This window comes from Cupressus sempervirens, chromosome 9 (assembly GCF_028749045.1).
Source record: "Cupressus sempervirens isolate cs-2001-9-10 chromosome 9, ASM2874904v1, whole genome shotgun sequence".
In the NCBI taxonomy this organism is placed as follows: Eukaryota; Viridiplantae; Streptophyta; class Pinopsida; order Cupressales; family Cupressaceae; genus Cupressus; species Cupressus sempervirens.
The window spans coordinates 757,051,486-757,065,238 of NC_143126.1; the positions used below are offsets into that span (position 1 = coordinate 757,051,486).

The following is a 13,753-nucleotide window of genomic DNA, read 5'->3' on the forward strand; positions in this document are numbered from 1 at the left end:
AGATCAAGAAGCCTAGTAGATAGCACAGGAGAGACAAATGATGATCAAATGAGAATGGATATAAGATGATCTAAAAAATTAGATAATTGGATGAATACAGTATAGAAGTTCCTTGTATATAAAGGCAACTGATATGACTAGGAGTTAACAAAGAGATAAGCATAACAACTAAGCACATGTCCACCAAGAGTGGATTATCCTCCATTGTGCATGAATTTACGTGAAACAATGAGAGGATAACAATGAAAAGGTGTATCTCATAAAGAGATGTAGTAGACAACATGTGCTCAATTGGAGTGCAAACCCCTGTGTTGTCTATATGACAACTCGTGTGAATATGCAAACTCCTAGGTGTCTACATGAGAACTAATATGACTATATGCATTATCCTAAGTAAACTTAAGTAAAGTGCAATTAGTAAATACTTAATTACACCAACAAATCTCATCCTCAAATTTAATCAACATACAGAGTTCATCAAAATAATATCTTGATATGATAATTGTTTTTTGCGTAGGTTATGTACAAGGATGAGGTCACAATTAGGGGACCTCATGTCCCCAAACTTAACAATCAATAGTCGCAAGCATGGAAGTCTTATAGGTTGCTTGTGCACAAGGAGTGAATATATGCATGTGTTTGAAATATAAAAAAGAATCATGAAAGACTTGAGTGAGTTTGACACAGAATCCATGAGCAACAACTTCCAAGGAAAATCTAGATTTGCAAGTAGTACACACCTATATGACATAGGAACCACGTGAACTCCAATCCAATGAGGGTATAGCCCACTAGTCATTTAAGCTCCTCAACACCTTCCTCCTTATCTCCTCCATACCACCAACTAGAATTCTTCACATATCTACCATGGTGAGTCCAAATAGATGTTAACACTTGTTTGCACCAATCAGAGATTTGACCCTTGGTTGCAACACTTAGAGTTAACCAAGCCAACATTAAAACTTCACAATTTTAACTACTAATGAACCTCTTTTAGAATTACACTTAGTATGGTGCCCATTAGAAAGTCAATACCCTAATTGGGGATCTTAATTAAGTGGTGGACTTAATATTTTCAAGAAGCGATGCACAAATGCACACACATTTCTTATTAGTTGACTAACAATGAGAATATTTTAACCTTGGTATATTTAATAAAATTGTCCAATAAAATATTACAATAATTAGGATTTATACTATGATTTACTTTGATTGAAAATCTAATAATAAAGATAACAAATATTTTTACAATGTAACTATATCATTATTTAAAAGCATATACTACATGTGTATGTGCAAGATCATGGTTAGCCAAACTATGCCCTTAAGTGGCAATGAAAAATTAGCAAATTAGGGTTATGTCAACTTGGTGTACAATTTTCAACTTGTTATGCACTTTCTGTCAAAAAATTGAGAGAAAAGAATCTCTAAGAAATTAAATTTAATTTCTAAACTACTAGGCCTTATCTAAAAATAAATAAAAAATTAATTGATTGGTCAAAATCTTGAATTTTAATGCAATAGTACAAAAATTTCAGGAGAAAAATAAGAAGTGGACGTATGTTTAACCACCTTAATTAAAGTCAAATGATAATATTTTTTAATAATACTCTATATATAAGAAGTAGACTCATGCCCAGATGTGATGCATATTTTTGAGTATTTTTATTCTAAATAAATAATTAATGTGAATTTTCAACTCTAGTATTTTCTGAATAAAAAAAACTTCATATCTGACCACCTTAACTAATTCAAAAATCTACAATTTTTTTTTTTCCCTTATAGTAGAAGAAGTATAGAATGTGATGCATCTTTTAGATTTCAAAAATGTTGTATCATTTGGAAGTTATAGATGTTTTTCAATCAGTGTGTCAATCAGCACCTTATACGTAACTCCATTAGAAAAATAAGTAATAATTACTTACTAAACTTATAGTTTGACATACATTACTTTTATGGAAAGCTAAGAACATTCTTAATAAACCTTTTTCATTTCATCAAATTTGGGTTAAAAAAAAAGTTGTCAGATACATGTTTGAAGTAAAGAAACACACAAGAACATGTCAAAAACATGTTTTTGGGACGTTTTTAAAGTTGACCATGTAGGAGTGGCATATAGGGATATACTAGGCCTTTTAAAGGTATTAATTTTTTGGTTTGATATCAAGATAGGTGGGAAAAATGTTGGAATATATTTTGAAATGCTTTGAGGCATTTCAGAATTACACTTAGATCACCATTTTTTGACACACCATGATCCTGCACATACCCACATAGTAGAATTTATTTCTTGTGCTTGTACATAACTATGCCAAAATTCATGAAATGTAATGTATAACATTGAAGCTAGATGTAAATATATCATTATTTAGGATATTGAATAGTGAGTACATAACTATACCAAAAGTCATGAAAAGTAATGTATAAGATGTGAACTAGATGTAAGGTGGTTCTTAGAGCCATGGTGACTCATGTAGAGGTGTAAGAACAGACTTGACTTGTAGGTAAATTTGAAGTCCATTAGGGCCATACTCTCTTCCAAGTCCACTTGTTTTGTATCCTCCAAATGGGGCATCATTATCAACTATAAGATAAGTATTGATCCACGCAGTTCCTGCACGAAGTGATCTTGCAACTCTATTAGCTACATTAATATTTTTAGTCAAAACTCCAGTTGTAAGACCATATACTGTCGTGTTTCCTCTTTCTATTCCTTCTTCTATGGTTCTGCATAAGACATCGCAAAGTTAAAAATAAATCTTGAGTGGCCTGATTATTAAAATGTATAATGTATAATGATTGAACCTTTCCATGTTGATTTACACAAGTTTAGCATATGTTAGATGATAATTTCATGTAAAATGTTAATGTTGTAATTGTATTCTAGAAATGTCAAAATAACCTATTAATAAACATCCTTACTTGAACTTCAAAACAGAGATGACAGGACCAAATATTTGTTCTTGAGCAATCCTCATGTTATCCTGAATCAAATTATAATCAAAGAGTGTTGAATAATTGACTCCATGAACCAAAGTAACTATTGCTACATTAAGATATTAGAATTACCTCAACATCAATAAAAATTGTAGGTTGGATGTAAAATCCCTTTTCACCCAAGGAATGACCACCAATTAATAGATTGGCCCCATCTATCTTACCATATTGAATGTATTTCAATATTTTATCGAATTGAGTTTTATTAATCTGCAAAATAATAATTAGATAATATTTTGTCACTTCTAGTAGGTCCAAAATGAATAAAAAATATATGAACTTAGGCATAATTGGATATAAAAAAACCTCTCAATCTAGATATAAATGAATTGCATTTATATAGAATGCATTCTTCAATATCAAATGTATTGCTGAAAAAGATAGTCATACACAATAATTTCAAGAGTTTGGTAGATATTGATACTAAAGAATGTTATATTAAATATCCCATGTTTTAATATCTATTATTTTTAATGGATGTCTTAATGACATTTTTAGGAGGTTGTTTAATAGCCTGAAAGTACTTTCCTTCAACTTAGACTAAAAATATATGAGAAAAAACATAAAAATCAAACAATGGGATATTTGAGGGCCATGTTGTACTCCTCCCTTAAGTGGATCACCTACTATAATCTTCTTTGCTCTTTCTGCTATTTTCTTCACAAAGTTATCATAAATACCTTCCTGAACAAATACTCTTGAACCAGCTATGCATATTTGTCCCTATAACACAATCCAAAGTGTTTTAATTTTAATTATTTTTCCTAACATACATATTGACAAATACTTTATGATCTATCATCATTATTAATATAGATCGTAGCATAGAAACACGCCATGCTTGTGAATGTAGCAGCATTGGCAATTTCTACAGCTTCATCGACATTAAAATCATCCATAATAATTAAAGGTGATTTCCCACCAAGCTCTAATGTCACTTCTTTCAAATTACTCTTTGCTGCAGCTTCCATTATCAATCTCCCCACTTGAATTGATCTAGTGAATGCGACCTAACCAATATACATACATTACTAACTTCATATTTTAAAAACATAATATATTTAAAATTGAACTACATTAAATACAAAAGAATCATATCATCAAAAAAAATTCAATATTCATTTATTTGTTTTATAATCCTACCTTGTCAATATCCATATGAATGCTTATGGTAGCACCAGTGATTGCTCCAAAACCAGGAAGCACATTGAGAACACCAAGGGGTATTCCAGCCTATTTTAATCACAAACTAATCAAATAATCTGGAAACCCTTCATAAATATATCTTCATTTTGCTCTAAAGTTTTAGATTAAAGGCTTCGAAATCAATCTAAATGTTGTGCAATACAAAAATTTATTTATTTACATACCTCTACAGATAAATGAGCACAGTAGAGTGTAGATAAGGGTATCAACTCTGCAGGCTTGATAATTACAGTGCATCCACAAGCCAAAGCAGGAGCAATCTTAGTGAAAAACATAAATAGTGGAAAGTTCCATGGTATGATCTGACCACAAACTCCAATGGGCTCTTGTAATGTATATCCTTGGAATGGTCCATTCATCTTTAGAGTCAATCCATGGATTTTATCAGCATACCCTGTAAAAAATAAATGTACAACTATTTTAAAAAATTTATAGAAAGATGAAAGCTTTTGTATCAGATAATGGGTTTGATCAAACCAACACAAAGATTTGTTTTTCATAAAAATGCTTAATGTTTTTAATTAGATAAAATGAGAAACAAGGATGTGAGGCCTCACCTGGATCATCATGGTATAGATGACACATTTGTATCATGATACCTCTAGTTCAACATTTTGGTACACTTTTGAGACTATAAGGTTTTATCATTCTAATAAATGCATTTCGATGACCCACACATTAGGACCTAATTGATTAGATTAATGATTTTCGTTTCATGTTCTAAATCATTTCAATTAGAAATTTTTAATTTTGAAGAAATGGTAAGGCTACTTTCTTTGTAGGTATTCGGGATTTGGATATTCGAGACTTAGAAGGAAAATGTCTTATTTCAGTAGTGTTTGTAATTATAAAATGTACTAAGACCTAACTTTCTATGTATGTAATGATCGAACATATTTTAAAACTATATTCTCCACTTAGGTTTATGTGTGTCTTATAAACATTTATCCTAATTGATTTATCTCCAAATAAATGTTTTGGGAAATGACAATTGAACCCATACTATGATGATGAGATGCCATAATTTAAATTAGATTTTAGGTACTCTATAGTCATTTCTGGTTACATATGAGTTCATGGGGGAGTTTCCTTAGAAAGGTGTTAATTTATACCATTATGGAAGCTATGAATTAATAATATAAAGATGGTAACCAAATGCTAAATTTTCCTAGATAATGTTTACTTGTATGAATATGCATATGGTTACTTGGGCAAGAAAGAATCATTACAAATTGTATATGGAAATTCCATTAGACGAAGAAGTGTTTTGCAAGGTAAGAATATTGGATGGTAATAAGATGCTAGTGTTTATTATTCAAAGTATATTGGAAACATAGGATGTAGTTCTTTCACTTGATGATTGAATTCGAACATATGTTGACATCATTATGTTGCATCCTAACTAGTTAAGTATTTCTATGAGTTATACTCCTAACTCTATTATGCTTTACCTCTCAATGATGATTGACTATTTTAAGTAATTTTGTGAGGGATAATTGATCTAAAAGGATAAAATGTGACGCAAGGCCCCACTTTGATCCCATAATAGCACTTGACACACTTTATATCAGACTCAATTTTTTGATAAATCATATTGATGACTAATGGATTTGACTACAATGATAGGAATGGATATTGTAGGATGTAATATTTTTACATCTTGATTTATGATTTAAATGCAGATAAATGATAATTTGTTAATTATGATTTAATGTAATATGAAGATAAATGCTAATCTGATCATGATGATTTAATGTGATACGCAGACAGATGTTGATTTGATTTTGATGGTTTGTGATATGCAGATCCTGATATTCTTACATTTTGAATAATTTATTTGAATTTAAGATTATGTAACATTTGAAATTGTATGCAATTATGATATTTATTTATATAACCTCCTTGGACTACTGATGCTTGAGTTGAATGTTTAGGAAGTGGAACCATGAAAATTCTTGGGGGAAACTAGTTCCAAACCTTTGTGAACATAATTTAACCAAGGCGAATCTTTGGAAGATTCAAAAGCCTCCTTGTGAAAGTATTTGCCTTCGTAAATGTGAAGTTTCTTGCATGTGGAAATGTTTAATCGTAAAGATGCATCAGGGGGCATGTCATGGTGATGTAGAATGTTTTTTTATGTGTCACTTGACACTTGTGAATTTTGTGTGCAATAACATGTCATCTAGGGTTTTGATTATGATGGATTTTTACCCTAAAATTAATTACCTTATTAATGAATTAGCAAACCCACTTGACAAGGGGTAGGATGGGTCACCATCATAGGAAATTCAAATTTAGATTTGCCTAGGGTTTAAAGGGGTCATTAGGTGGTCTCAAAGTGCCTTTTATGTTGAAATAAGTTAACCATATGATAGTATATCAAGTTAAGGACCTAATTTTGATCATGTGAGTGCCTAGACAACCTAGGGGGCCCCTTTACCCATGCATCCTTCCACCAATTCGAAATTTGAGTTGTCACATGTGTCTCTTCCTTGTTCCCACTTAGTCAAATATAGCAAATTTAGAGGGAGACAAGTTTGTAAGGGAAGTGGCTTAGTGTCTTTGCTAAAATAGATAGTAGGAATGCCCTATTTGAGAGTCTTGGACAAACTAGTGGGATGTTCACCCACTCTCTAATTTTAGAGACAGTTAGGTTTTGGGGGGAGATTAAGGGAGCTCTACTACAACTACCCTTACCCTAGCTTGGACCAAGGTTGGTGTCTCAAAAATTGTTCCTTTTTCATTTCTTTCTTTTAGCATGGTTAAGCAAATCTGCAAGTGTGAAGATTTATCAATGGAGTATGCATTGCATTGTAAATCTTGTGATATGGACTTTGGCATTGTGTGAAAGTGTTGTGTTCTTGTTGCATTATGGGTATTGATATTGTGTTGTGGCATTGTGTGAATGTGTGGTGTTCTTGTAGATTTCTTGGTTCTTCTTCTTGGCTTTGTTTCTTGTTGGATTGGAATGTGAATGTGATCATGGGTGTGAGGGCTTCACTCACCCTTGTGGGAAGGGAAGAGAAGTCTAGGGTGAATGGGCATAAGTTGGGCTTGCATGATTGAGGACCTTGGAGTATGGGCTCCATTGTATGCCATTTTCATTCATATTCTGCCTTGGGAGTGATAAGGGGAAAAAAAAATGGTTAGGAAAGAAGTAAATGAAGTATGGGGCTGAAGTAAGCTAAAGTTGTTGGTAGTGTGTGGTGGAGGATGTTTATGAAGCCCCGAAAGGGCATGATATTTGTTGAATTATGAAGCCCCGAAAGGGCATGATATTTGTTGAATTATGAAGCCCCGAAAGGGCATGATATTTGTTGAATTACGAAGCCTTGAAAGGGTATGAAAGTTGTTTATGGCAGATATGATATGATATGGCAAACCTCCTTGCGAGCACACCTTCACCCTATGTTCAAGGTTTCAATGGTGAACCTTTGTGAAATACCTTGGGATGGGATTGTTAAGTGTTGAAATGTGATGTTCATGCATTTGTAAGCTTGGAATGAAACCCTGGTTTGGTTCTTCTTTCCCCTGCTCGGGGGTGGCTTCATAGAAGCTTAGGTTGGGAGGTGAGCCTCCATGGTTCCAAGTTTGTGTTGTCTTGCAGGTTTTGGAAGGATGGTTCCTATGAAGATATTAGGGTTTCACTCTTGGAAATGTTGGAAGTCAAGTGTTTGGAGAGACATAATCCTTCCGATGTTATCTCCCAATGTGTTGAGGTGTTAAGTTCTTTTGGTAGTTTCATTGTAATAAAAAAAAAGGGGAAGACTCTTCCTATTGTATTTAGTTTTGATTGTGTAAAGTGGAGTCATTAGAAAATTGTATACTATTGACCTTGTATGGAAATATTAATTGTAAAGGAAGACATGTTGAAATCTGATGAACAAGCTTTTGCACATATGATTTTTTTTTAATTAGTTAAAGCCAAACCTCATGAGGACTCTATATAGGATAATCATGAAAGGTAGATTTAGCAAAATCATTATTAGTTTCACATTATGAGATCTGATGAAATCTGGAGAAGTTAAGTAATGTGACATTCTTTCTTATTGGAAACATTTCATAGATTATTGTGAGGAAGATTTTATGTTGATATAGTTGTCTCAATTTGAAAACATAAGTGATGGACTTGTAAAATCCTATGTTATGACAAGAAAGCATTATATTTTGATGGTACATTGCATATGCATGGAAATTGATTCATTTGTTTTCAAGTTTTAATAGGTCCTTAGATAAATTGGATGCTATAGCAATATCAAATTTGCAAATTGAGAAAATTAGTAAGGAAGTTAAATCTGGTCATTCACAACTCATGGACGTGGCCTCCTAAAATGAGAAAGGAGAGCAATGCATTAAACTTGTAGTGAAAATCATCCTAACTACACCTTTTGTTCTCTGGAATTTGTATGAAGATGAAAAGAAATGAGTTCTCCTATTACATACCTATATTTTATTCAGGAAGGATATACTTAGAATCTTGCAAAAACCAATACATATGCTAAGAGATAAGACCCAAACAAAACCAAAAAAAAACATAAAATAAAAATAAACTCCTAGGGAAGAGGACCCAGTACTTGAACGGGTTCCAATGGTTGTGATAGAAATTGTTTACTTTATACCTACACTTGCTGACTTAATGTCCAATTTTTTTGACAACATTGCACCAATACTTGTGACTTTAAAGTTGTTACTACAACGATGATTACCAAAAAATGAATGAAAATGTACCCTTTGATCTAAAAAGTAACCAATGATGTGATGCCACATCAGCTATTCAACTATGGGTACCCTTTATGCACGACTATTGGTCTCACTTTTTTTTGGGGCTATTTTGGACAACTTGGCAAAAAACATGTTGATATGGCATCATAACGAGTGACATGGACTTGAAACCTTAGTTATAAGTAGACGACTCGCCAAGTAAGCTGCTATAAAAAATTGAGCGATTTGAATTTTTTACATAGGGTTTTGATAAGCACGAAGTTAGGGTATTCAAGTATCGGGTCATCTCCCCTAGTCCATAAGAATGCCCATGGCTAAATAGCTGAAGGAATGTACTTGACGTGACTATTTCTTTGATTTATTAATTAATTTAAAATTTCCAGAACTGTGCTTCTGTGAATTTTAAATTAATTAACAAATCAACAACAACATCACATCAGATGCAAAAATTTTGCTAGATAGACATCTCCCATAAGAATTAGTAAGCAAAGTCTCATGGAGATCGCGTGACCCCTTGTGTCACCATTGCACAAGGAAACAAAAATATACTTATATTTAATAAGATTATGTCAAGTCAATACGATGGAAAACCTAGCTACTACCCCTTAGACTTTAATAGCTTTCAAAAAACAAATCAGAAACATAATAATAAGGAAAAGTAAAATAAATTTTTTAACTCTATAGGAGAGCCTACGTAGGCATCCACGCTAAGCAAAAAGGAAACCTTAGCGTGAAAGGACAGTGGCCCCCCACTATTCCCTAGGCGCTCTCTCATAAATCTTGGGCGCATTGGAATGGAAGTAGCGTATATTATCTGCTTGTATTAGTGTCCTCAAAACCATTGTAGTTAGGTGGTTTGTTGAGAAGTGGTATAGTTTTTTTCCCAAACATTTTGGGAGGAGGGAAAAGTGGGCACGTGGCCCTATGTAACTAGATTCTGCTTGGAGAGAATGTGGCAATTTTTCACATAAAAGAAACATTGTGTGGGCTTGGGGAATAAAGGGGTATTGTAGGATTAAAGAAAAAGGTAAATGGCAGATTTTGTTTTTTTTTATTTGTTTATGCAAGAAGGACATTTTGTTAGTGCTAGGGATGGATAGTTTAAGAGATGGGTTAGTGGAGTTTAAGACTTGGGATAAGTAAATATACCTTGGAAAAAGGGGTTAAGTCTTAGGTGACTCTAGACATGGTAGATAGGAGTTAAGAGAATAATGTGAGTAAGTAAAATTTTAATTAAATAATATTAGAAAATGGTAACATAAGTTATAAGTATAGATTATCTAGGAAATAAATTTGTAAGGAGGAATTGAATTAAGAGGGTTAGTAAGAATTACATATGATAGGGTAGGTTTGGTTAGTTATGTGCCACTAATAATAATAAAGTTAGTAAGATTTTATTTTAGATTTAATTTTTTAGTTAGTAGTTAGGTAGTATATAAGTTAGATGTGGCATCTAGTAAAGAAATTTTATTTGGAATATAATTATGTTAAAGAATACGATACGATCTTGCATAGTTTATTGATAGTTTAATTTCTTCACCAGAAGAGTTAATGTTAGTCTTAAATAAATGTTTAAATCTAGTTTGAGTAGTTGTACTTCACTTGTGAGTGTTAGGTTTTCTATAAAAGGAAGAGGTTATACTTGTTCTTATTGTTTAGTTTCATTAAATAGAAATAATTGGAATAAGACCTTCTTTAGGTGCTATCAATAGTATATAGTATTGAATTGCGTAGTAATAAATATTCATAGACACCACATTTCGCCATAATAGTTGCATTCAGATATATGAGAATGTTATATAAAATCATCCTATAATTCGTGCACCTAACCTTTATACAACAATTCATTTAACACACTTTAACCAACACCTTTATCACATAAGATTTATTAGTATGCTTTAAAAATATTAAATCGAGAACATTTCTATAATACATGATTGTTGAAATTAATTCTTGACTTCGCCGTCAGATATATTAGGAGTCCTTCAACTTACGTGCTTAGTGATTCGTTATTACTTATAGTGTGGAACTATTTCAATTTTAACATACATTGGAAACAATACATGCATAAGAACTTTGTAATATGCAACAAGTAAATGTTGTCTTAAATAATATAGGTCGAACCTTGTCTGTTAGAGGATAAAATTAAGATGTATTGTTTCAAGGGCTTGGAGAAACTTTAGTAAGTTATTCACGCAGCTGCGTGACTTGAACCCAACAACACCTAGGCATCATCCTCCCAATTTTCGTCATTAGTATGCAATAGACTTGTCCTTTATCTTTATTAAAAAAAAAATGGCATTTTGTGGTGTTAAATTTTAGGCATGACAAAGGATCTTTGCTTGTATTACAAAACAAACACATGTATAACAAGAAGTTTGACTATATTATAAACAATGATACTGTAGAGTGACTAAGACTTAACTGCAACTATTGTCAATCACAACTAAAATGGGTATCTATACATTGGAGAAGAAAGATTCATTTTGGCATGTCTAGTACTTGAACAAGATCTAGAGGTTAAAGCATTTGTATTATAGATCATGAGTCTAAATCACTCAGTATGACTCTTTTGGTTTGGAAATTTGATTATAATTTTTGATTAGATTAAATGGAAAATAAGGATCATATTTGAAAAGTACAAGCCAATATAATTACAACTAAAATATGACAAAAAGTGAGAGAAGATTTCAATAGTATTACAAAACTAAGTTCATAAGTAAAGACAAAGATGATAACAGAGTAAGACACAACTACAGGTAAACATACCTATTTTGGTAGTAGTTATGTTGCTGTATTTTTTCTAATTTGATTGTAGGGCCACATATTGGGGAAGAAATTAAGCTTTCACAATGTAAGTCAATTTTGATTGGTTAACGCTTTTAGTTTAAGAATCAAGTCTTAGCATGTGTTGTTTAAACAGTTTCGTACTTGCATAATATTGAAGAACACCAATTGATTTTGGCACATCTAATACTTTACAAAGATCCAGAGGTTTTCCACCATCCCATGACTCCAATAATGCAAGTTTCTCTACATGTTGTTGAATCAGATCTGCATACTTGTTCAGTATGCGACCTCTCTCCTGAAATCACAAGAACATTTATTGGATTATGATTAATCGTCAATTCTTTATAAGAAATGAGATTTTATGATGAATGATGAATGATGAATGATGAATGAGAGAGCACTTATAGCGCTAGGCAAGTGAGGCCACGAACCATGATCAAAGGCTGCCCTAGCTGCCTTAACAGCCAAATCAACATCTTCTTTTGTGGCCTTTGATACACTTGTTATCAATTCTTCTGTTCATGGATCAAATGTCTCAAATGTTTTCCCTGCTCATAAATGCATTACAGGGCATCAATGGATGTTAATTGATTTGCTCATCTATGATAACCAGTTTTCTTGCACATAAATTTATTACAGAGCATTCATAGATGTCAAAAAAATACTCATATTTGATCTATCCAACTATGATAACCAAGTGATGTCATCTTGACATGAATTCACAAACCCTCCATAAATGTTTACAAGTTCATAATCAATGTCTAATGTATTATTCAATATGATTCAAAATATTGATATAAAAACTAACATACAATTAATATCAAAAAGTAATTTCACCTTATATTTGATCCACCCATCCAAAAAATACCAGAAATTGAATCTACAAACTCATAGAATATGATTCTAAATATTGATACAAAACTTACATACAATAAAAATAGAAAACAATTTCAGCTCGTAACTAATCCACCCATTTAAAAGAATTACCTAAAATTGAATTGACAAACTCTCCATTGATGAAGAGCTTTGTGTATTTCACTATGACTGGGGATTTGATGGGTCCTCCATCTTCCATTACTAACTTCCAAGTCCCTGCTTCTGCTCCATTAGCTTTAAGAGAAGCCATGAACACAATCTTTCTCTCTCTCTTTCTACTCTGACCAAATTTGCTACACTGCTTTCAAACTACGGAAGAATCATCTCTATAAATGGAAAAATGAGGTGGCAAAGTTTGTATATTTTCGAAGTAAGTTTGCAGGATGAAAGAAGTTTAGATAAACCAACAATCTTAGATTGGAAGTATATTTATAAATCAGGGTTTGAACAAGATCAGGACACCTAAATAGATGATAAGAACACCCGATCTACAAGAAAGATCCATTTGACAAAAATGGCAAGAAAAATCCATATTTTAGCATCCATGAATTTGGGATGACGAGATGAAGGGCATCATCAAATGAGTTTGAATGATACTTTATTTTATGCCCTAGGTAGTCAAATCAAATGGACGTGCCAAGAATTTTGAGGATCAATTGGGGAATCCAAGAAGAAATTTTTCTTGAAGTGTGAAATGTCCCTTTACTGGTTTTGTATGATATTTCCAACCTCTAATCAGATTTTCAAAATCAAACAACTAATATCACAAAGATCCACCAATTTCTCAATAAACCCCAAATCGGGTATGCCAGAAATAGTGCCAAAAGCTTCACAGCTTCACCTATTATTAATAAATCTAAAAGTGGACATTTTTAAAGAAATTTGAGCAGCATAACAGACTATAAAATGACATTTCTAGATCTGTATAACATGCACACAATAGCTCCCAAACGGAGGACAAAAACAATGCTCATTGGGCTCCCGAAAATAGCACAAAATAGCCCGGAATCACCACAAAAACTTAATAATCTATCACAAAAGTATAATCATATCCAAATACATATTTTCAGATCTATTTTAACATTTAAAAGTCTGATATACACCAGCAACCCAAACTGATATGAAATACTCAACTGGAAACACCAAACTCTTACAAAATATA

At 32.3% G+C, this 13,753-nt stretch overlaps 2 protein-coding genes across 2 annotated transcripts; both read right to left on the minus strand.

Moving 5' to 3' along the window:
* Positions 1 to 2,445: 2,445 nt before the first annotated feature.
* LOC149540886 (aldehyde dehydrogenase 1-like) lies at positions 2,446 to 3,998 on the minus strand. The gene is made up of 5 exons (XM_089799751.1): positions 3,834 to 3,998; positions 3,587 to 3,720; positions 3,070 to 3,211; positions 2,923 to 2,984; positions 2,446 to 2,727 (listed from the first exon to the last, which is right to left on the minus strand). The coding sequence occupies exons 1-5, from the start codon at positions 3,966 to 3,968 to the stop codon at positions 2,454 to 2,456; spliced, it is 747 nt and encodes a 248-aa protein (XP_089655877.1). The 5' UTR covers positions 3,969 to 3,998; the 3' UTR covers positions 2,446 to 2,453.
* Positions 3,999 to 4,128: 130 nt separating this feature from the next.
* Positions 4,129 to 12,841, minus strand: LOC149540887 (aldehyde dehydrogenase family 2 member C4-like). The gene is made up of 5 exons (XM_089802748.1): positions 12,703 to 12,841; positions 12,172 to 12,230; positions 11,857 to 12,010; positions 4,368 to 4,597; positions 4,129 to 4,230 (listed from the first exon to the last, which is right to left on the minus strand). Exons 1-5 carry the CDS (start codon positions 12,839 to 12,841, stop codon positions 4,129 to 4,131), a joined length of 684 nt encoding a protein of 227 aa, XP_089658874.1.
* Positions 12,842 to 13,753: the final 912 nt, after the last annotated feature.

Coding starts and splice junctions, on each gene's coding strand:
- LOC149540887 (XM_089802748.1), bottom strand. CDS start 12,841: ATGGCTTCTCTTAAAGCTAATGGAGCAGAAGCAGGGACTTGGAAGTTA. Junction 12,231..12,702: donor GTTTGTCAATTCAATTTTAG/GTAATTCTTTTA, acceptor ATCCATGAACAG/AAGAATTGATAACAAGTGTA. Junction 4,598..11,856: donor TGTTCTTCAATATTATGCAA/GTACGAAACTGT, acceptor TATTTTTTACAG/GGTATGCTGATAAAATCCAT.
- LOC149540886 (XM_089799751.1), bottom strand. CDS start 3,968: ATGGAAGCTGCAGCAAAGAGTAATTTGAAAGAAGTGACATTAGAGCTT. Junction 3,212..3,586: donor GGAGGAGTACAACATGGCCC/TCAAATATCCCA, acceptor AATTATTATTTT/GCAGATTAATAAAACTCAAT. Junction 2,728..2,922: donor ATCTCTGTTTTGAAGTTCAA/GTAAGGATGTTT, acceptor TGTCTTATGCAG/AACCATAGAAGAAGGAATAG.